Source organism: Bos javanicus, chromosome 11, assembly GCF_032452875.1.
Source record: "Bos javanicus breed banteng chromosome 11, ARS-OSU_banteng_1.0, whole genome shotgun sequence".
In the NCBI taxonomy this organism is placed as follows: Eukaryota; Metazoa; Chordata; class Mammalia; order Artiodactyla; family Bovidae; genus Bos; species Bos javanicus.
The window spans coordinates 641,210-664,754 of record NC_083878.1 but is presented as its reverse complement, the minus strand read 5'-3'; the positions used below and the strand labels follow the sequence as shown (position 1 = coordinate 664,754).

Below are 23,545 nucleotides of genomic sequence, written 5' to 3'. Positions count from 1 at the left end.
CCCCAAGGAAATCCACTCTGGCTCCCAGCAAAGTGAAGAGTTAAAAACTAGTTCTAAGCTTTCAGCGGATCCATTTTCCCAGGAATTCATTAGCTTGCAACTTTGTTGGAGATGCCACCAGGAGCACTGCATGGACCACGTTTATTTAAGCAAATGTGCAAATGGTAGATGACTACATATAAGCAGGGATCAGATGTCTATTAGTATTGATAGAGTCAAGAGTCATCTGGCATTAATGGGTGTAGGGAGCACTCAGTGTCTGGTTGGAGTATTCCTCATCAATAGCTTGGTGGTTAATACAGAAAATCTCCACCAACACCCCTCCTTACTCCTGGCCCCATGCCCCCCACCCCATGCCTAATCCTGGATGGTGCATCACTCAAAAGCCGTTGCTAGACCTCCGTTGTAGGACTTGTCACCAGGCTGGACATCCCTCTTGATACTCCAACCAGTATCCTACCCCATCTACACCTGATATCAGCTCAAAGCATAGGGTATCCATTCATCTAGCCTGGGAACCCCGTGTAGCCAAGACCTCCTGATGAAGTCTCTAAAGAAGAGTGTAATTCCCGGGGCAGTTATTTCTAAGGGCTTCCAAGTTGGCACAGTGATAATCTGCCTGCCAATGCAGGAGTTGCAGGTTAGATCCCTGAATCAGAAATATTTCCTGGAGAAGGGAATGGCAACCCACTCCAGTATTCTTACCTGAGAAATCCCCATGGACAAAGGAGCCTGGTGGGCTACAGTCCTTGGGGTCACAAAGAATCAGACACGATTTAGAGACTAGACAACAACAGTTAACTCTGAAGTCTGGTGTAAGGTGTAAAAAAGCTCTCTGGCTTAGGTTGAAACACTCATCAGGTAAAATTTTCCAGGAAGGCACCAGTCTTCAGATCAGAAGACTTGAGGAGACCCACCCTCAAGCAAAAACAAAAACCGATGCTCCTGTGTACTGACAGGCCCTGCAGATTTAGTTACTGGGTGATTTATGGCAAAGGGAGAGTGTTCGATATTTGTTTTCTTTGTAGTCTAAGAGTTCCCAATGCTCTTTAAATTCTGGCATCCTTCCCAGTGGCTCAAGCTGGACGGATTTTACCTTCTTAGTGCATTTTCCTGGTGAACATGGTAAATGGTTAGTTTGGGTTCCTGCGTGCTGCTTGTGCCCGAGAGACGTGTGTTGGTGGGCCCCTGCAGGCTCTGAGAGCCAAGACCCTTGCCCTGCCCTGCCCCAGCTGGGTCTGCCTGATGCCATCGCTGGTTGCTCTTTATCCTGCTGCTTTTGGTGACCCCAAAGATGGAATCGTACATGAGAGATCAGCCAAACATCTAGAAAGTAAGAATATCATTTGTTCAACCAAGCCATCAGTTGGGAAAGCTGTTTTTAGCCACAGATTGCTGAGACTTTCAGACACTTTGTATTCAATTCAGACTTCTTTTCAGGTCAAATTTTTTACCAGATTCCTGAACTCGGTTTATCCGTGGAATCCTGTCAGCACCATTTCAATGACGGCTGGTTAAATAGAATGCTTTTGTATTCTTATTTTTAGTTTTTTTTTCTTTCATTTTTAATGTTTCTTTGTTTGTTTGTTTTTGATTGTTGTAACATACATATAACATGGGCTTCCCGGGTGGTTCAGTGGTAAAATAATCCACCTGCTAATATGGGTTCGATCCCTGGATTTGGATGATCCGCTAGAGGAGGAAATGGCAACCCACTCCAGTTTATTCTTGCCTGGGAAATCCCATGGACAGAGGAACCTGGCGGGCTACATTCCATGGGGTCACAAAGAGTCAGGCATGACTTAGCTACTAGGCACGCATGCATACGTAAAGTAAAACACCATTTTAACCCTTTTTGAATATCCAGGTCAGTGACCTTGAGTACATTCACATTTTTATGCAACTATCACCATCATCCATCTCCAGAACTCTTTCATCATCTCAAACTGAAACTTGATACCCATGAACACTAACTCCCCACTGCCCATCCCCTCCAGCCCTCAGCAACCTCTATTCCACATTTTTTCTCTATGAATTTAACCACTCTAGGTATTCAAGAGGAGTCAACTAATATTGGTCCCTTTTTGTATTTCTTTCTTTCTTTTTTTTAAGTGACCAAATATTTATTGAGTTCCAGATTTCCCGTAGGTGCCATACATGATGTAGAGGTGGGTGTTAGACCCTCCATTTCTGAGAAGGAACAGAAGCACAGAGAGATGGAGAGATTTGTATACACTCCACATATATGTGACTCAGATGGTAAAGAATCTGCCTGCCAATGCAGGAGTCCCGGGCTTGATCCAGATCCGGGAAGATCCGCTGGAGGAGGGCATGTCAACCCACTCCAGTATTCTTGCCCGGGAAATCCCAAGGACAGAGGAGCCTGGCGGGCTACAGTCCATGGGATCACAAAAGAGTCTGACACAGCTTATCAACTAAACTACCACACTACCACAAGCCATGTGTGAGCAGGTCAGCCAAGTTGTAATAGGTCTGAAGGCCAGAGAGATGAGTGTCCTTGTAGGATGTTCTGGGGCTATGTTAGCTGAGGGGATCCTGGTGGGGATGAGGTTTTGCAGCTGCCAGCCCCCCTTCAACTCCCCCTTCTTCACCTTGGCTCTCTCCAGATGGTTCCTGTCTAGACATCGGGTCTGAGTCTATGGTTTCTTTGGTCTTCCCCTGTTCAGATGTTTGACCAAAATCTGTTGGAATTCTTAAACCTTTATTTAAAAGTGCCTGCACATGGTAAAGTAGTCTGTCTCTCCCTCTCCAGCCCCCAGTGCTTTCCCGATGGGGAGCAGAGGTGACCCACTGATTGGGTAGCTTCCCAGAAATATTCAATCCACAAGTCCTGTGTGTGTGTGTGTGTGTGTGTGTGTGTGTGTGTGTGTATGTGGGTGTGTGTGGGTGTGTGGTGTGCATGCATACCCGTGCCAGGCCCCAGCATGGTGTGTTAATCTAATAGAGTATTACTCATGGCCGTGGTTAAATCAGTACCCAGTGTTCACAATTTCTGTGGCTGTGGAAATGCTATTTTTAGCCAAATCATGTCGTCAACCTGTAATTACATTGGCCTTCTTGTCGAGCTTTTTGATCTTCCTGAATTTAATAGTTTCCTTGCCTGCCTGTTAGTTCACTTAATTTTTGATTGCTCATTCTCCTCCACGTTCAAAAGGAAAATAGGCACGTCCTCTCAAAATGACACAATTCTCAGGACTGGAGTGTTTTCCTTGGAGGTGCCAGACCTGGAGCCGTTCCTTTCTCTCCAGCCCAGACGTTGCCCTCCAGGCCTGGGGTCTGGCTGAGTCATCTTTGTTCTTGCTGTTGGGAGCCTCATTCCTCCTGATTTCTAGCTCCTGTCTCCCAGAGCCTAGCTTCCCCTCTTCCTGGTTTACTCCCTCACTTTACATGAAGCCCGCCCCCTACACTTGCTTTCTGGGCTCTTGAATATCTGAAAATGCCATATTTTTTCCTACTCTCACCAAAAGACAGTTTGACCAGATACAGAATGTAAAAGGAAAACAATTTCCTGCTGTCATCTTTTTGCTCCGAGAGTTGTTCTTGAGAAGCATGATGCTGTTCTGATTCACTCATAAATTACCTGCTTTTTCTTTCTCTGGAAGCTTTTGGGGGTCTCCGCTTTATCTTAGATGTGTGACATGTCTAAGGGGCTTGGTGAAGCCCCTTGGTGGGTCTTTTCTCTCTTGCTGTGCTGCCCGGCCTAATGGTCAGGTTTGGAAAGATCCATATCTCCAGTTCTGGGCATTTTCTTGAATCATATCCTCCCCCTCCCCTCTCTGTGTTCTTTCTGGAATTCCTTGCTCAGTCGTCGGGATGTCTAGATTGCTATTCTGCGAGCTGAGTCTTTCCTGCTGTTTCTGCTGGGGAAAGGGAGGAGACGGGGAACCACTTAACCATCTCGAGTCCCAGCCGCACCCTGCCTTCATCCTCGGAGCCTTTATGTGATGTCTATAAAACTAAATGTAGAATTATTTGTGAAAAACCGTTCCTGTGCTATAGGTAAGATGAATCCGGATTTGGTAATTAATGCAGACACAAATAGTCCTTCTCACCAGATGCTGCTAAACCCTGCCTAAAGCAAATGAGTAAAGACCAAGAGTTTGTTTGTTTTCAGGCAAGGCTTTATTGATTCTTTTTTGTATTTCTTTCTTTAAAAAAAAAAATAGAACGTGACCAAATATTTATGGAGTTTTGTGTTCTCCTGCTCTTCTCCTACTCTGAATTTTCCTTGCTGGCTGGTTGAAGACACGCCTAGACTTTCTGTGCAGTCCGATTCCTGCTGCCTGCGTGTGCCGCTCCATGGTTATCTGCGCCTGCTGATTTCTCGGGTCCTGGTGGGCTGTGCACCCTTGGCCTGGGTGCAGCCTCACTGGAGCTGTGGCCTGCCTTCCTCTCTGGCTGTCACTTCCCCTCTGGTTCCTGGCTCACTGAGTCTTGGGTCTCATCGTCCACTCTGTTCAGCTCCTCCCTAGGTTTTCCTGCAAGAAAATGATGCGTCTTTCAAGGTGAACTTGTGAAATGAGTGGAAACGCTCCTCTTTTCAGTAGCCATGACCTTGGTTTCCCTTAGAACTACAAAGAAGGCTAGACTGATCAGCATACAGAATCTGCCAGAAGCAGATTCTGTGCACTCTCCAGCCCCTGGTTGTTACCCGCATGAGCAGCACGCCTGCTCCTCTTCCTCGTTCTTCATCCTCTTCTGGTAAACCATGACATCCCAACACATTCTCAGGGAGGGTCCGCTAGCCCCTTATTTGGAGATCTTTGTCCTGTGAGGTCTCTTTCCATGTTCTTCTGGTGACCTGTAGGCACTCTGACGTAAAGCCCCTTCCCTAAAGCTTGGCTTTCCTGGTGGCTCAGATGGTAAAGAATCTGCCTGCAGGAGACTTGGGTTCAATCCCTGGGTTTGGAAGATTCCCCTGGAGAAGGGAATGGCAACCCACTCCAGTATTCTTGCTTGGAGAATTCCGTGGACAGAGAGGAGCCTGGTGGGCTAGAGTCCATGGGATTGTAAAGAGTTAGACACGACTGAGCGACTAACACTTTCACAAATAAGTTGCATCAAGGAGCAAGCTGCTAGGAAGACAAGTGGACCTCTCCACGTTTTTCTTTTTTTCCCTTTTTCCTCTATCACAGTCTTCTTGGTTGTGTTTGATGCACAGAGAAGAAACCAGTGCTGTGGGACTAATAAAGGTGTCCTCTTTCGGGGAGCATCTGAGAGTATTTCGGAGTGTTCCGTACTCTCTCATCCCTTCCTGCCCCAGCTAAGAGCAGGTGTCACGTCTGTGGTATACCTCCCTGTTTGTAAACATGTTGAGAAATTGACAAGCAGGACTCTGAACCTTTTGAGCCAAGGCCTCCTGTTTATATCAGATATTTAATAATGTACCGTGTTTACACTGTAATATGAGGAAAACAAAAGGAAGGTGACTGAGAATTAAATAGTATGAACGTGAATGTGTAAATACTGGGCGTGGCCACACCAGGAGAGGTAATAAAGTCCACAGCGACTTGCACCATGCACACGGCCACTGCAGACAGAGAGATGCTTCTGTGATCCTTCAGATGATGACCGAGTCACTGCCAAGTTCAAAACAGGACGAGGAGATACTAGCCTACCATGTTCATGGTCCTGGGCAATGAAATGGATATTAACACCAGGCAAAATACTTTGTGTGTGTACGATGGGGTTAGGTTCCAGTCTCTGAAGGTCCTTTGGGTTGTGGAAAAGTTGCCTCTGACCCGTGAAAGCCATGTTGGCCCCTAGTTATGTGACCATCCAGGACAGTCCCACAGATTTGCAAAATGCCTTGAGAGGTTGTACTCTGCTGTGGAGAACCCTGGTGTAGAGCCTGCCGCAGAAATCCAGTCAAGTGAGCACACAGGCGTTAGGCAGTGTTCTTAGGAGAAACAGAACCAATAGGCTACACACATGTGAAAAGAGAGAGAGCAAAAGAAAATTATTTTAAAGATTGATGTCATTTTAAAGATTTAATGTCACTGTTGTTGTCATTGTTGTTGAAGTCGTGTCTAACTCTGTGACCCCATGGACTGTAGCCCACGGGGCTGCTCTGTCCATGGGATTTCCCAGGCAAGAATGCTGGAGTGGGTCGACATTTCCTCCTCTAGGAGGTCTTCTCAACCCAGGGATCAGACCCAAATCTCCTTCACTGGCAGGTGGAGTCTTTACCACTGAGCCACTAGGGAAACCCCTAATGTAATTGTTGTTGCTCAGTCGCTCAATCATGTCTGACTCTGTGACCCCATGGACTGCAGCATGCCAGGCTTCCCTGTCCTTCACTATCTCCCGGAGTTTGCTCAAACTTATGTCCGTTGAATTGGTGATGCCATCCAACCATCTCATCCTCTGCCGCCCTCTTCTCCTCCTGCCCTCAATCTGTCCCAGCATCAGGTAATTGTGGGTGCTGCCCAATCTGAAATCTGTGGAGTGTCAGTGGGAGACCCAGGGGAGAGCTGATGTTATAGCCTTGAGTTCCGAAGACAGTTTGGAGGCAGAATTCCTTGTTCCTCAGAGGACCTCAGTCTATGCTCATAAGACATTTAAGTGACTAAATGAGACCCACTCAAGCAATAGAGGATAATCTGGATTACTCTGAGTCTACTAACCTGAATATGAATTACATCTGAAAAATACCTTCACAGAAAATTATCTGCATCTAGAGTAATGATTGACTAAATATCGAGGTGCCACAACCTAGCCTTGTTGACATACACGGTTAATCATCACAGTGAAAGACAAAGAAGCTGAAGAATGTTGATTCCTGTAGTAGAAACTTGAAAGGTCATCAATGAAATATCTTTGTGTTTCTCTCTTTTTTTTGTTTAAGTTTATAACATTTTTTTAAATTTAAATTTATTTATTTTAATTGGAGGCTAATTACCTTACAATATTGTATTGGTTTTGCCATACATCAACATGAATCCACCACAGGTGTACACGTGTTCCCCATCCTGAACCCCGCCTCCCACCTCCCTCCCTGTACCATCCCTCTGGGTCATACCAGTGCACCAGCCCCAAGCATCCTGTATCCTGCATCAAACCTGGACTGGTGATTTGTTTCTTATATGATATTATACATGTTTCGATGCCATTCTCCCAAATCACCCCCCACCCCCTCTCCCACAGAGTCCAAAAGACTGTTCTATACATCTGTGTCTCTCTTGCTGTCTCGCATACAGGGTTATCGTTACCATCTTTCTAAATTCCATATATATGCGTTAGTATACTGTATTGGTATTTTTCTTTCTGGTCTACTTCACTCTGTATAATAGGCTCCAGTTTCATCCACCTCATTAGAACTGATTCAAATGTATTCTTTTTAATGGCTGAGTAATACTCCATTGTGTATATGTACCACAGCTTTCTTATCCATTCATCTGCTGATGGACATCTAGGTTGCTTCCATGTCCTGGCTATTATAAACAGTGCTGAGATGAACATTAGGGTACACGTGTCTCTTTCTATTCTGGTTTCCTCAGTGTGTATGCCCAGCAGTGGGATTGCTGGTTCATAAGGCAGTTCTATTTCCAATTTTTTAAGGAATCTCCACACTGTTCTCCATAGTGGCTGTACTAGTTTGCATTCCCACCAACAGTGTAAGAGGGTTCCCTTTTCTCCACATCCTCTCCAGCATTTATTGCCTGTAGACTTTTGGATCGCAGCCATTCTGACTGGCGAGAAATAGTACCTCATTGTGGTTTTGATTTGCATTTCTCTGATAATGAGTGATGTTGAGCATCTTTTCATGTGTTTGTTAGCCATCTGTATGTCTTCTTTGGAGAAATGTCTGTTTAGTTCTTTGGCCCATTTTTTGATTGGGTCTTTTATTTTTCTGGAATTGAGCTGCAGGAATTGTTTGTATATTTTTGAGATTAGTTGTTTGTCAGTTGCTTCATTTGCTATTATTTTCTCCCATTCTGAAGGCTGTCTTTTCACCTTGCTTATAGTTTCCTTTGTTGTGCAGAAGCTTTTAATTTTAATTAGATCCCATTTGTTTATTTTTGCTTTTATTTCCCATATTCTGAGAGGTGGGTCATAGAAGATCCTGCTGTGATTTATGTTGGAGTGTTTTGCCTATGTTCTCCTCTAAGAGTTTTATAGTTTCTGGTCTTATGTTTAGAGCTTTAATCCATTTTGAGTTTATTTTTGTGTATGGTGTTAGAAAGTGTTCTAGTTTCATTCTTTTACAAGTGGTTGACCAGTTTTCCCAGCACCACTTGTTAAAGAGATTGTCTTTTCTCCATTGTATATTGTTGCCTCCTTTGTCAAAGATAAGGTGTCCATAGGTGTATGGATTTATCTCTGGGCTTTCTATTTTGTTCCATTGATCTATATTTCTGTCTTTGTGCCAGTACCATACTGTCTTGATGACTGTGGCTTTGTGTTTCTCTCTCAAGCATAACCAGCGTGCAGCGTTCAGACAATGGGTCGTACATCTGTAAGATGAAAATAAACAGCGAAGAGATTGTGTCTGACCCCATCTACATCGAGGTTCAAGGTGAGTCCAAAGGCCACAGATGTCCAGTTGCCGCTTGGTGGTTTGTTTTAGAGCCTGCGTTAATTGCTTTGTGTATAATGCTCCAGAGTTTGGCATGCCCATTTGTTTGTCGTTGGGTTTAAAAAAAATTTTTAATTGAAGTTGATATACCGTGTTGTGTAAGTTTCAGGTGTATAGCAAAGTGACTCAGATATAGATAGATAGATACATATATATATACATATATAGAGAATACATATATGTGTGTGTATATATATATATATATATATATATGTACGTATGTTTCATATTTAATCGCTAAGTTGTATCTGACTCTTTTGTGACCTCATGGACTGTAGCCCACCAGGCTTCTCCATCCATGAGATTTTCCAGGCAAGAATACTGGAATGGGTTGCCATTTCCTTTCCCAAAAGATCTTCCCAACCTAGGGATTGAACCCATGTCTCTGTATTGACAGTTTTACTGCTGAGCCACCAAGGAAACCATGTATATATATATATATTCTTTTTCAGATTCTTTTCCCATATAAGCTATTATAAAATATTGAGTATAGTGCCCTGTGCTATACAGTAGGTCTTTGATGTTTAACTATACTCTCAAATTCCTAATTTATCCCATTTGTATGCATCAGTTCACTTCAGTTCAGTTCAGTCGCTCGGTCGTGTCTGACTCTTTGCGACCCCATGAATCGCAGCATGCCAGGCCTCCCTGTCCATCACCAACTCCCAGAGTTCACTCAAACTCACGTCCATCGAGTCAGTGATGCCATCCAGCCATCTCATCCTCTGTCGTCCCCTTCTCCTCCTGCCCCCAATCCCTCCCAGCATCAGAGTCTTTTCCAATGAGTCAACTCTTTGCATGAGGTGCCCAAAGTACTGGAGTTTCAGCTTTAGCATCATTCCTTCCAAAGAAATCCCAGGGCTGATCTCCTTCAGAATGGACTGGTTGGATCTCCTTGCAGTCCAGGGGACTCTCAAGAGTCTTCTCCAACACCACAGTTCAAAAGCATCAATTCTTCGGTGCTCAGCTTTCTTCACAGTCCAACTACTCTGATGCAAAACTTGCAGATCCTTAAGCACTGAGATAAAGGCTATCTTCTTTCTTAGATTATAGGTAATTATGAAATAAACTTAATTCTTAAAGATTTAGCTCTCTGCTAGACACTAAGCCTGAGACAAAAAGGAATTATGGACCTCCTTGCCTTAAGGTTATTTACAATTTAAAAAGCTAAAGTCTTAGGACTTCCCTGGTGGTCCAGTGGTAAGGAATCCACCTTCCAATTCACGGGACCTGGGTTTAATGCCTGGTCACGGAACTAAGTTCCCACATGCTCCAGGGCGATTAAGACCCAGCACAGCCAAAACCAAAACAACAACAAAAAATAAAACCTGAAGTCTATTTTAGGAAGCAAAATGCAGTTTATTAAACAGTTCTCAGCGCTGGCACCAGATGCCACTCACCTGGTCAAGTGCCAGTTATCTGTCATTTAGTATCCTCTGCTGCAGTGGTCCCCACCCTTTTTGGCACTGGGGATCAGTTTCATGGAAAATAATTTTTCCCCAGACAGAGGGATGGACGCCGGGGCTGGGGGAGGGGGATGGTTATGGTTTCGAGATGATTCAAGTGCATTAGATTTACTGTACCCGTTATTTCTATTATCCCATCAGCACCACCTCAGATCATCAGGCATTAGATCCTGGAGGTTGAGGACCCCTGCTTTCCTGTCTTGCTTATGCAGACAGTGAAACCAGGGAGAATAAGCTAGTTTCAACTGTGCCTGGGATTCCTTTTTCAATCCTTAGGGTTTCTCAGGCACGTGATTCAGTGCAGTTCTGATGCCATGACATGACATGGGCCTGGTAGGGGAGAACTGGGGCATCAGGCAAGGCAGTCTCTGCCCTCGAGGAACCTGAACTCTCGTGGGGACATGAGCTGATGCACAGGTGAGCCAGGCCAGGTCCTGCATCTTGGGCCTTGTCTGTCTGGTTCGGCAATGGCAGGGCCTGCCAAGAGGGGCTTCGAGGAAGAACATCTTCATTATCAACCCAAGTGGCCACTCCTCGCTGTCCCAAGGACTTGTCCTCCAGGGTCTCTGCATCCCTGCTCGCCAAGGCGCCCCCATCTACAGTGTCATCAGGAGAATGACTTTGCTGCTTTCTCCTCACCCTTCTCATCACAGGTTTTGGAGAAGGTGATCTTTTCAGCGAAGTTTGAGACTCGTCTCCCATTGAAAGGCAACTGTGCTGTCCATTCTTTTCCGAACCTGAACTTGATACCCACTGACGCTGCAGGAGGCCCGAGAGGGAGGGCCCTCACGGGGTCTCTCTTGGAGCTTTGCTCTGAGCCCATCTCAGACTCCCCTGGGCAGCTTCCCAGGTGGTGCTAGTAGTGGAGACCACCTGCCGGTGCAGGAGGCCTAAGAGACGCCGGTCCAATCCCTGGGTCGGGAAGATCCCCTGGAGAAGGACATAGCAGTATTCTTGCCTGGAGAGAGCCGCCTGACCGGCCACAGTGCATGGGGTCACACAGAGTCGGATATGACTGAAGTGACTTGGTGGGCACGCGTGCCCGTCCCAAATTGGACGGCCATGCCACAGGGTTCTGTCAGTATCCACCAGAGGGAAGCGTTCCTACCTTGGCTGCTACTCTGGGAAAACTATTCAGAAGACATTTTACTTGTAAAATCCCAGAAAAAAAATGCCCAGGGTAGGAATGAGTTAGGTTCAAATGAAGTTTGATGAAACACTGAAGCTTGGAAAAAAGAATCCCATTTTACCAATCCCATGTTATTCCTGCTGGGACCGGATCTGTGAGCTCCCAGTCCCTAAAGAACACAATTTAAATGCTGATCACAATTTAAATGTTTGCTTGTTCTGTTAAAGTTTTGTTACATGCCCCAAATAAGTACCAACTGGCTGTCTCTGAGCTGTTCTTAACGTCCCTTGCCTGTGACACCAGTTCTGGAATCAAAGTGGGAGATCTTGAGGTTGTAACTGTGTAATTCTGTCTACACCGTTTTCATGAGTTTAGGCTTGGAAAAACTCTTCAGTCTTACACAGGTGTACAGATTTTAAAATTTATTATCACCAATATGAAAGCCTCACACACAACAGGTTGTCCTCAAAAATGGGCAGACCCACACCAGTCAGAATGACCGTGATCAAAGTCTACAAATGATAAATGCTGGAGAGGGTGTGGAGAAAAAGGAGCCCTCCTATACTGTTGGTGGAAGTATAAATTGGTAACCACTCTGGAAAACCGTATGGAGGTCCCTCAAAAAACTAAAATTACAGTTACCATGTGATTCACTGATCCTACTCCTGGACAAATATCCAGAAAAGATGAAAACTTTAATTTGAAAGGATACATGCACCCCAGTGTTCACAGCAACGCTGTTTACAATCGCCAAGACATGGAAGCATGGAAGCAATCTAAGTGTCCATCAACAGCTGAATGGATAAAGAAGATGTGCTGTATAATGGAATATTGTGTCTGTGCTCAGTCGCTAAGTTGCCTCTGACTCTTTGCGACCCCATGGACTGTAGCCCTCCAGGCTCCTCTGTCCATTGGATTTCCCAGGCAAGAATACTAGGGTGGTTTGTCATTTCCTTCTCCAGGTAATCTTCCCAACCTGCATCTCTGGCATTGGCAGACAGATTCTTGACTGCTGAGCCACCAGGAAGCCCATAATGGAATATTATTTAGCCATAAAAAATGAAATAATGCCATTTGCAGAAACATAGATGGACCTAGAGATTATCATACTAAGTGAAGTCAGAGAGAGAAAGACAAATATATGGTATCACTTATATGTGGGAATGAAAAAAAAAAAAGATACAAATACACTTATTTATAAAACAGAACCAGACTCAGAAAAAGAAAACAAACTTGTTACCAAAGAGGAAGGAGTAGAAGTTTTGGATGAATAGACACACAGCACCATGTACAAAATAAACAAGCATAGCACAGGGAACTCTATTCCATATCTTGTAACAACCTATAATGGAAACGAATCTGAAAGAGTATCTATTTTTGCACATGTATAACTGAATCACTTCACCATACACCTGGAACTAATACAGCATTATAAATCAAGTGTGCCTGCTCAGTTGCTCCGTCATGTCCAACTCTTTGCAACCCCGTGGACTGTATGTAGCTCACCAGGCTCCTCTGTTCATGGAATTCTCCAGGCAAGAATACTGGAGTGGGTTGCCCATTTCCTCCTCCAAGAGATCTTCCCAGCCCAGAGATGGAACCCATGGCCCCTGCATCTCCTGCATTGGCAGGCGGGTTCTTTACCGCTGCACCAGCTGGGAAGCCATAAATCAAGTATACTTAAACTTTAAAAAGAAAAAAGGAGGGGCAGGCCTCGCACATGGCTTTGTTTTCACTCTGTGTTTATTGGTAAGGAATCCTGCCAGCCTTTCCCAGGAGCTTAAGCAACACCTAATTTCACAACTGCCAGGCCTCCCTTCTGGAAAAACCAGTTCTGAATCACCATTGCTCCTTTGGGAAAGTGTCCTAGAAAGCCAGCTCGAGCTAGACTGGTAAGAATTAGCTTCTGTGTGCTTTCTTACTCAACTGCATCGAGGTGAAAACTGAGCATTTCATACCTGGGTGGTGGACAGAAAGTAAAAGTTTAGTCACTCAGTCGTGTCTGACTCTGTGACCTCATGGACTGTAGCCTACCAGGCACCTCTGTCCATGGGATTTCCCAGGCAAGACTACTGGAGTGGGTTGCCAGTTCCTTCTCCAGGAGATCTTCCCAACCCAGAGATCAAACCCAAGTCTCCTGCACTGCAGGGTGGTGGACAGAGAGAACTATTGCCGAGTTCTGGTGTGGTTTCCACTCACCGGGGGGCTGCACCTTGACCTGTGAATCTAAAACCTTCTTCCACTTACCACTTTCTCTGCAGGACTTCCTTACTTTACGAGGCAGCCCGAGAGCATGAATGTCACCAGAAACACAGCCTTCAACCTCACCTGTCAGGCTGTGGGTCCACCCGAGCCCGTCAACATTTACTGGGTTCAAAACAGCCGCCGTGTTAATGAACTTCCAGAAAGATCCCCCTCTGTTCTGACTGTTCCTGGTGAGTCTCAGCCGTGGCATTTGTTTATTGTTTGCTTTCTGACAGTGGAAGGGAGCAGAAGTTGGGTGAATGCTGTAGTGTGCAGCAGCGGGCACTAGAGGAAGATAAAAACGCAGATGGGGCAGCCCAGGATGGGGACCAGATGGATGGGGAGGCAGGTGGAAATCTCGGGGTCAGAGGTCACAGTACAGGACGGGTGTCTGTGGTTACGTCAATCAAGTGGCCGGAGTCTTCGAGCCAGGGCAGCCGGAAAGCCCTGCTCACATCTCCCGTGGCAGCTGTGGCCCAGCTGGCCTGGCAGGCCTTGCCTTTCAGGAACCACTGATGTGAAGACCTCAGTGAGGTGGCGGCGAGGAAAATGCCTTGGTCATGGAGGCAGTTGTGGGAGGATTGAGTCATTGTGGTGCTGTGACTGCCGTGAAGGTCAGCAGTCATCTGATTTCCATCTAAGTGGGTGTGACCTGGCTTCGGTCCCAGACCTCCTCCCACAGTGCTCCGAGGGTCAGCGCCATGGATGGTTCTGTGCTGCTAAATCCGATGGACTCCTCTTTGGCTCCTCTCCTTGCATCTCCCGGCAATGTCTGGTAAGGTTACCACCCTCTAGCCTTCCCAGTCTGCATGTACTCAGGGAGTATTCTGCGAGGATGCTGCACGCCAAAGGTGACCTTCCGAAACCACTGTCTTCCTGGCTTCCTTCCTGCCTCAGTGCTCTTCCTCTGCCCACAGCAGGAGTTCTGAACATGCTGGGTGCCACAGGGCTCAGTCCTGGACTGAATTCTGATCCCTCTGAGGCACTCCTGCCTGGGAGATCTCCTCTGGATCCTGGCTTCACGACCATCCATGTGATGACTTTGAACTTTGTATCTCTGGCTCATACTACCCTCCTGAGCTTCATGCTCCTTTCCTGGCATGTCCACTCACTGGATATGAACGTGTGTTAAAATGAAACTCTTAATGTCCCCCCGTACTCTGACTTGTTCTGCCACAGAGTTCCCCATCCTACTAAAGCATGTCACTCTCTGCCCATCCTTCATGCTGCTCATTGTTTAGACTGACTACACCAGGAGGCTGCCAGTTGTCTTCCCACAGTACATCTCAAATCTCTTTTCTGCCTGTCTGCTGCAGGGCCCTGGTCCAGGTCACCGCCCCCTCTTGCCAGCATCTCTGCAGTAGCATCCTAACTGGCCTCTTAGCTTCCAGCTTTATCCCCACTATTGTTCTCCATGGTAGATCATGTCCCCTGCCTGCTGGACCTCTTCAGTGGCTGCCCGTTATCTTTGACTTTCTCTCAAGAGGCCTTTCTGCTCCTCCTCTTAGGATCTGCGTGCCCTGGTCCCCACTCTACTTTCCAATCCCAGCTCCACCCACTCTTTCCACCTTGCTAATTATGCGCCAGTCACACGGATTGTCTTTTGTTTTCTTAGAAACACCCCCCTTCGCCCTGCCTCAGGGCCTTTGCACCTCGTCTCTGTCTGCCTACAATGTCGTTCCATGTGCCCTTCCTCCTGAGACGCGTGTCAGCTAACACTTCTGCACAGAGGTCTTTCCTGGGCATTCTTCTGGGTCCTCCTCACTCCTTTATCGACTCTCAGGCATGGCACATATTCGTGTGGACTTCCTTCGTTGCACTGGTCAGAGTCTGTCATTACCCTGTTTATTTGTTTAGTCTCCTTGTCTGTCTTCTTAGAGAATGTATGCTTAGTAAGGGCAAGGGCTGTGTCTCTCCCAAGACACAGCCTGACTCATGGTAATACTCACTGAATGTTTATGGTGAGAATGGACCAGCAAGTGATTGCCAGCCGGAGGTATTGTCTCCGAATCACTTTCCTTACTCCTGACTCCACGAGGAATGTTATCATTTTCTCTGCCTTCATCTGAGTTTTCTTTGAGTTTCTCTGAGGAATTGATCAGCAAGTGACTTATTTGTTCAAAATCAACTTTAAAAAAATACATTCCACCTTCTCTTGTTGATTGTTTTGAAGTCCTGTAAAGAAGATTTGTGGGGCATACAATGAAATATGTAGGTTAAATTGACATATAATTAAATGCATAGAACTTAAGCACACAATCAATGAGTCATGATAAACGTAGACAGTAATGTAACCACCACTTCAGTCAATATATAGAACATTGCTCTCACCCCAGGAAGCACCCCCTTTTCCCTTTGGGTCAGCCTGCCCCTCCCGTAGGTGACCTTGTTCTGATGTCTGGTTTCATATATAAATTTTGCCTGTTATTGAAATTTACATAAATGAAATCATAATGTATGTATTCTTTACTGTTGGGCCTCTGCATCTCTTGAGGTCATATCATTTTTCGGCTTTATTCTCTTCATGTGGCAAATTACATCGATTGGATTTTTGGATTTTAAACCAGTGTTGCATTTCTGGGCTAAACTCTGCTTGGTCCTGATGTATTGTGATAGATTCCATTGGCTGACAGATATTAAGTTAAATATTTTTGCATTTAAGCTTTTTCTGGGGTAACACCGACTGCTTGTACTGTGAGCCAGTTCTGCTCCTAATTACTGTGAGTTAGTGAAGACCCCCTGGTCAGGACAGCATCTGCCACAAGAGTGCCCTCACCTCAGCTGCCATCCACGAGTCTCAAGGGAGTCCCAAGCCACCTGTACTCCTTACTTCAGTTCAGTTCAGTTCAGTCGCTCAGTCGTGTCCGACTCTTTGCGACCCCATGAATCACAGCACGCCAGGCCTCGCTGTCCATCACCAACTCCCGGAGTTCACCCAGACACATGTCCATCAAGTCAGTGATCCATCCAGCCATCTCATCCTCTGTCGTCCCCTTCTCCTCCTGCCCCCAATCCCTCCCAGCATCAGAGTCTTTTCCAATGAGTCAACTCTTCGCATGAGGTGGCCAAAGTACTGGAGTTTCAGCTTTAGCATCAGTCCTTCCAAAGAAATCCCAGGGCTGATCTCCTTCAGAATGGACTGGTTGGATCTTCTTACAGTCCAAGGGACTCTCAAGAGTCTTCTCCAACACCACAGTTCAAAAGCATCAATTCTTGGGGGCTCAGCCTTCTTCACAGTCCAACTCTCACATCCATTCATGACCACAGGAAAAACCATAGCCTTGACTAGACGGACCTTTGTTGGCAAAGTAATGTCTCTGATTGTTAATATGCTATCTAGGTTGGTCATAACTTTCCTTCCAAGGAGCAAGCATCTTTTAATTTCATGGCTGCAGTCACCATCTGCAGTGATTTTTGAGCCCAGAAAAATAAAGTCTGACACTGTTTCCACTGTTTCCCCATCTATTTCCCATGAAGTGATGGGACGGGATGCCATGACCTTCGTTTTCTGAATGTTGAGCTTTAAGCCAACTTTTTCACTCTCCACTTTCACTTTCTTCAAGAGGCTTTTGAGTTCCTCTTCACTTTCTGCCATAAGGGTGGTATCATCTGCATATCTGAGGTTATTGATATTTCTCCTGGCAATCTTGATTCCAGCTTGTGCTTCTTCCAATCCAGCATTTCTCCTGATGTCCTCTGCATATAAGTTAAATAAGCAGGGTGACAATATACAGCCTTGACGTACTCCTTTTCCTATTTGGAACCAGTCTGTTGTTCCATGTCCAGTTCTAACTGTTGCTTCCTGACCTGCATACAGATTTCTCAAGAGGCAGGTCAGGTGGTCTGGTATTCCCTTCTCTTTCAGAATTTTCCACAGTTTCTTGTGATCCACACAGTCAAAGGCTTTGGCATAGTCAATAAAGCAGAAATAGATGTTTTTCTGGAACTCTCTTGCTTTTTCCATGATCCAGGGGATGTTGACAATTTGATTTCTGGTTCCTCTGCCTTTTCTAAAACCAGCTTGAACATCTGGAAGTTCACAGTTCACATATTGCTGAAGCCTGGCTTGGAGAATTTTGAGCATGACTTTGCTAGTGTGTGAGATGAGTGCAACTGTGCGGTAGTTTGAGCATTCTTTGGCATTACCTTTCTTTGGGATTGGAATGAAAACTGAGCTTTTCCAGTCCTGTGGCCACTGCTGAGTTTTCCAAATTTGCTGGCATATTGAGTGCAGCACTTTCACAGCATCATCTTTCAGGATTTGGAATAGCTCAGCTGGATTTCCATGACCTCCACTAGCTTTGTTTGTAGTGATGCTTTCTAAAGCCCACTTGACTTCACATTCCAGGATGTCTGGCTCTAGGTCAGTGATCACACCATCGTGATTATCTGGGTTGTGAAGATCTTTTTTGTACAGTTCTTCTGTGTATTCTTGCCATCTCTTCTTAATATCTTCTGCTTCTGTTAGGTCCATACCATTTCTGTCCTTTATCGAGTCCATCTTTGCATGAAATGTTCCCTTGGTATCTCTAATTTTCTTGAAGAGATCTCTAGTCTTTCCCATTCTGTTGTTCTCCTCTATTCCTTTGCATTGATCGCTGAAGAAGGCTTTCTTATCTCTTCTTGCTATTCTTTGGAACTCTGCATTCAGATGCTTATACCTTTCCTTTTCTCCTTTGGTTTTTGCTTCTCTTCTTTTCACAGCTATTTGTAAGGCCTCCTCAGACAGCCATTTTGCTTTTTTGCATTTCTTTTCCATGGGGATGGTCTTGATCCCTGTCTCCTGTACAATGTCACCAACCTCATTCCATAGTTCATCAGGCAGTCTGTCTATCAGATCTAGGCCCTTAAATATATTTCTCACTTCCACTGTATAATCATAAGGAATTTGATTTAGGTCATTCCTGAATGGTCTAGTGGTTTTCCCTACTTTCTTCAATTTAAGTCTGAATTTGGCAATAAGGAGTTCATGGTCTGAACCACAGTCAGCTCCTGGTCTTGTTTTTGCTGACTGTATAGAGCTTCTCCATCTTTGGCTGCAAAGAACATAATCTGATTTCGGTGTTGACCATCTGGTGATGTCCATGTATAGAGTCTTCTCTTGTGTTGTTGGAAGAGGGTGTTATGACCAATGCATTTTCTTGGCAAAATTCTATTAGTCTTTGCCCTGCTTCATTCCATATTCCAAGGGCAAATTTGCCTGTTACTCCAGGTGTTTCTTGACTTCCTACTTTTGCATTCCAGTCCCCTATAATGAAAAGGATATCTTTTTTGGGTGTTAGTTCTAAAAGGTCTTGTAGGTCTTCATAGAACCGTTCAACTTCAGCTTCTTCAGCGTTACTGGTTGGGGCATAGACTTGGATTACTGTGATATTGAATGGTTTGCCTTGGAAATGAACAGAGATCATTCTGTCATTTTTGAGATTGCATCCAAGCACTGCATTATGGACTCTTGTTGACCATGATGGCTACTCCATTTCTTCTGAGGGATTCCTGCCCGCAGTAGTAGATATAATGGTCATCTGAGTTAAATTTACCCATTCCGGTCCATTTTAGTTCGCTGATTCCTAGAATGTCGACATTCACTCTTGCCATCTCTTGTTTGACCACTTCCAATTTGCCTTGACTCCGTACTTACTGGCTGTTAATATGGAGGTTCCTATGGCCCCCCTGGGTTTCCCAAATGGCTCAGTGGTAAAGAATCCAGTCGCCAGTCCAGGTTCGATGCATGATACTGGATGCTTGGGGCTGGTGCACTGGGACGACCCAGAGGGATGGTATGGGGAGGGAGGAGGGAGGAGGGTTCAGGATGGGGAACACAAGTATACCTGTGGCAGATTCATTTCGATATTTGGCAAAACTAACACAATATTGTAAAGTTTAAAAATAAAATAAAATTTAAAAAAAAAAAAAGAGAGAGAGAGAATCCACTTCCAATGCAGGAGACATGGGTTTAATCCCTGGATTGGGAAGATCCCCTGGAGAAGGAAATGGCAACCTGGGAAATCCCATGGACAGAGGAGCCTGGTGGGCTACAGTCCATGGGGTCACAAAGAGACGCTCTGGTGTCGCTTCAGACTTAGTGACTAAACCGCAGCCATCATGACCCCTTTGGGTTCAGTGATTTTCTAGAATAACTCAGAACTCAGAAAAGTGCTCTACTTATGTTATAGTTTATTTCACCAGGGATACACACAGGATGAAGTCTGGGAGGGTCCCAAATGCAGAGCTTTTCTGCCTTGAAGACTGTCACCTGGTGCATCAGTGTGTTCACAGAAGAAGAAACTGCTGAGCTTTGGTGTTCAGAATTTTTTTTTATTGGGGCTTCATTATGTGGTATAACTGAATAAAACATTAACCATGATGGAATACCGTCTCCCGACCTCCCTCTCTTTCCTAGAGGTCAGGAACTTGAGCTAATATCACGTGGATCAAAGCCCCAAGCCTCCCATCACATGATTTAGTCATGCTGGTGACCAGTGCCCATCTAGAAGTGGGCTGTGGATCCACTTGAGTTACCTCATTAGCATAACAAAGCCACTCTCGTTGCTCAGTAAATTACCAGGGACAAAAGCTAGTCCAAGTCTTTATCACACAACAGTGTTCATGAAGGAAGTTGGTTTATAGTTTTGTTTTTGTGATGTTGGTTTTGGCATCTGGGTAGTGCTGACCTCATAAAACCTAGTTGGAAAGTGTTCCCAACTCCTCTCTTTGTTAAAAGAGCTTGGTAGCGTTGGTGTTATTTTGGAAAGATGTGTATGAAGTTCAGTGGAGGTTGTAACCTCTTGTGTTTTGAATATTTTTTTTACCTTGCTTTTTAAAAAAAAAACTTTTTATTTTATACTGGAGTTAGCCAATTAATGGTGTGACAGTTTCAGATGGACAGCAAAGGGACTCAGCCAAACATATACAGGCATCCATTCTCCCCCAAACTCCCATGCCATATTCATGCTGCTACGTAGCACTGAACAGAGCTCCCTGTGCTACGCAGTAGGACCTTGTTGGTTATCCATTTTAAATATATTGAATGGTTTATTTCTGATAATGCAGTTTACATTGCCTTTTTGGTGAGGTTAATGTATTGGTTCATGTTGAGTCTGAGGTTAACTGAAATCCCCAAGCATTTTTCTCATAAATTGCTGCAAAATCAAGGCTCTCCTGCTTTTTGTATATTTAATTATTCTGAAATTTCAGCCCATCATGTGACCTTTATCCCATGAAAATGTATCTCATCATCCCAATCTACTAAGGCCATTTTGAACCTTGATTCTCTTACTGGATTAGCAAATTCTCTCCCTGTTTCCTGTCTAGATTCTAGTCTAACCAAGGACAAAGCACAGTGGCCATCAGGCAACCTCTGAGTTGATATCAATTCATGAAATCAGCTCTTTTGTCTACTTTTCAATCAGCAGCCAATCTGCCTAATTTTATTTTTTCCACCATTTATCTCTCCATCTTGTCTTCTAAGAAATTCCTTGATACATTGGACTAAGAACTGTCCTGGAAAGACTGGAAATCAGTTTGCAATTCATTTTGAAATCAGACTTGACTTCCTGTTGGTGAGCTGAACTCCATGCCTGTCCTCCTAGGACACGTGTCCTAGGCACCGATTTGATAACCTTCTCTGAAGTTCTGCTGTGGATTCTGTCTCTCACTGATTTTATACTTGCCAAAATCAGTATCATTTTCTTTATGAAAACAAGGACAAAATCTGTCCATTTCTGTTCATCTAGAATTTGTTTTGTTTTACATTTTGGCCACTGCTCAGCATGTGGGATCTAGTTCCCTGACCGAGGATTGAACTCACATCCCCTGCATTGGAAGTAAGGAGTCCCAATCACTGGACCACCAGGGAAGTCCCCGTCTCTGTTCATCTAGAACTTTTCCTCTTCAGTTTGCTTAGCAAGCAGAAGGATCTGCAAAATTTAATACCCAAGGCTATATATATTGATATAAATTATCTCAACTTGGTGACCTTATTTATTTCTAAATGGTCAGATATACCATTACAACTGACACTTATTTTGGGCTTTAGATTCTTTATAGTCTTCATTTTACTTTCTTTAATTTGAAGATTTTTTTCCTTCTGGTTAAGAAGATAGAAGTAAAATAGAAACCGAGCATTCTATAGGCTAATAGTATGCTTTTTAACATAAACTTTAATGGGATATGGTTACATGAAGCTACACATGTGATAAACTTACACAAAGCAACACACACACACGAATGAGTCCACATGTAACTGGAAAAATCGGAATAAGCTCTGTGGAAGGTACCAGTGTCAGTTTTCTGGTTTTGACACTGTAGTTATTTGAGACATTAACATTGGGGAGGTAGGGTGAAGGATACGTGGAGCTCCCTGTTTCTGTAAATCTATAATTAACATTTCAGAATGAAAAATGTTTTAAACTGTTAAAATGTTGTAGCACTGTGAAAGAACTACATTCAAACTTATTCTTATTTACATCTATTCTTAACTTAGAGGACAAGTTAGTGTGATACCCGAGCCCCTCCCAGTAAGTAGGTGGTGCTTAGGGAACTAGGCTGAGGCCGTTTTGACTTGAAATGGCTTTGCGGACTGCGTACCCACTCAGAGCCTGCATGGAGCAGGCACATTTAGGAACAGGAAGATCGTACACTTTTCCCTCATAATACCAGTTGTTTTTCTTCTGTGACATAAGTGCTGTCTTTAAGAAATGTGAGCGAAGAAGTACTTTGTCTAAAGGGCATGATTCTGAGTCAACAAAACCAGTCTCAAAGGTTACGTGCTGTGTAATTCCATTTAGGTAACATTCTCAAAATGAAAGGGTTGTAGTGACGGCGTGCACATCAGCTCCTGCCAGGGGTTAGGTTGACAGAGGATGTTTGTAGAAGGGGTGGCAGGGGGGAGCTTGTTTGTTTTGGCTCTACCACTAAGGCATGTGGGGTCTTAGTTCCCCAACCAGGGGGCAAACCCCACCCCTGCAGTCGATGCTCAGAGTCTTAACCACTGGACCCCCAGGGAAGGCCCTGGAAGCTTCTTTTTGGTGATGAAACAGCTGATTTGTATACATATTTGTACCTGTAATAAAATTTCATAGAAGTTTCATAAAAACCACCCCTCCCCCAAATTAAGCAAAACCAAAAACTAGTGAAATCTGAGTAAGGCCTGCCTGTATTTTAGTTACTACTATTGGGCTTCCTGAGTGGTTCAACTGCAGGAGACACAAGAGATGCAGGTTCGATGCCTGGGTTGGGAAGATCCCCTGGTGTGGGAAATGGCAACCCACTCCAGTATTCTTGCCTGGAAAATCCCATAGACAGAGGAGCCTGGTGGGCTACAGTCCAGAGGGTTACAAAGGGGTGGACATGACTGGACGACTGAGCACGTGTACAGCGTTCCAAAGTCACTTGATCACGCTACCGTGATTATGTAAGACGTACCACTAGGGGACCCTGGGCGAAGGGCGCGGGGAGCTCTGTACCAGTTCTGTAGTTTCTTGCAAATCAAAACTGTTTCAAAACAAAGTTACTTTTTCCCCCCAAGGAAATACTTTGTCATCAACAAATAGAGTCCCAAAATAAAGAGCAGAACTAGGAAAGCTTTTGCTCTGTGGTGTTTAGCGACGGGATGTTATAGGTTAAGTGGTTAAGACCCATTAACTAATCGGTTCACCACTGTGTGTCCCTAGGCAGGTTACTTGCCTTCTTTATACAAAATAGGGATAGTAACAGTGTCTACCTCACAGAACATTTATGAAGATTCAGTGAAATAACATATGTAAGGACTTGGGTACAGAAGCAGCCTTCAGGAATGACTCAGATGTTACCTGAGACAAATTTTTATATGAAACAGTTACTAACTCACTGTCCATTCTGAGCTACCTTCCTACCGAGATCAGGGACTTAGGCTGATCTTTCTGGTCTTCACTTTAAAAAAAAAATGTTTTTATTTACTTCTTTATTTTTGGCTGTGCTGGGTCTTCATTGCTGCTCGGACTTTTCTCTAGTTGCGGCAAGCGGGGGCTACTCTCAGTTGCAGGCCCCGGCTTTTCGTTGCGGAGCACAGGCTAAGCTAAGTCACTGTGGTGCACCGGCTTCACTGTTCCCCAGCGAAGTGGTTAAGTG

The 23,545-nt window shown here is 44.7% G+C and overlaps 1 protein-coding gene across 2 annotated transcripts in view; it reads left to right on the top strand.

Annotated features, from left to right (window-relative positions):
• Nucleotides 1-23,545, top strand: part of MERTK (MER proto-oncogene, tyrosine kinase) — a 137,146-nt gene that overhangs the window by 47,024 nt on the left and 66,577 nt on the right. For both annotated transcript variants that reach the window (XM_061431424.1, XM_061431425.1), the window contains exons 3-4: nucleotides 8,439-8,539; nucleotides 13,456-13,629. In XM_061431424.1, coding sequence (XP_061287408.1) covers nucleotides 8,439-8,539; nucleotides 13,456-13,629 — 275 coding nt within the window. The remainder of the gene's footprint in view (nucleotides 1-8,438; nucleotides 8,540-13,455; nucleotides 13,630-23,545) is intronic.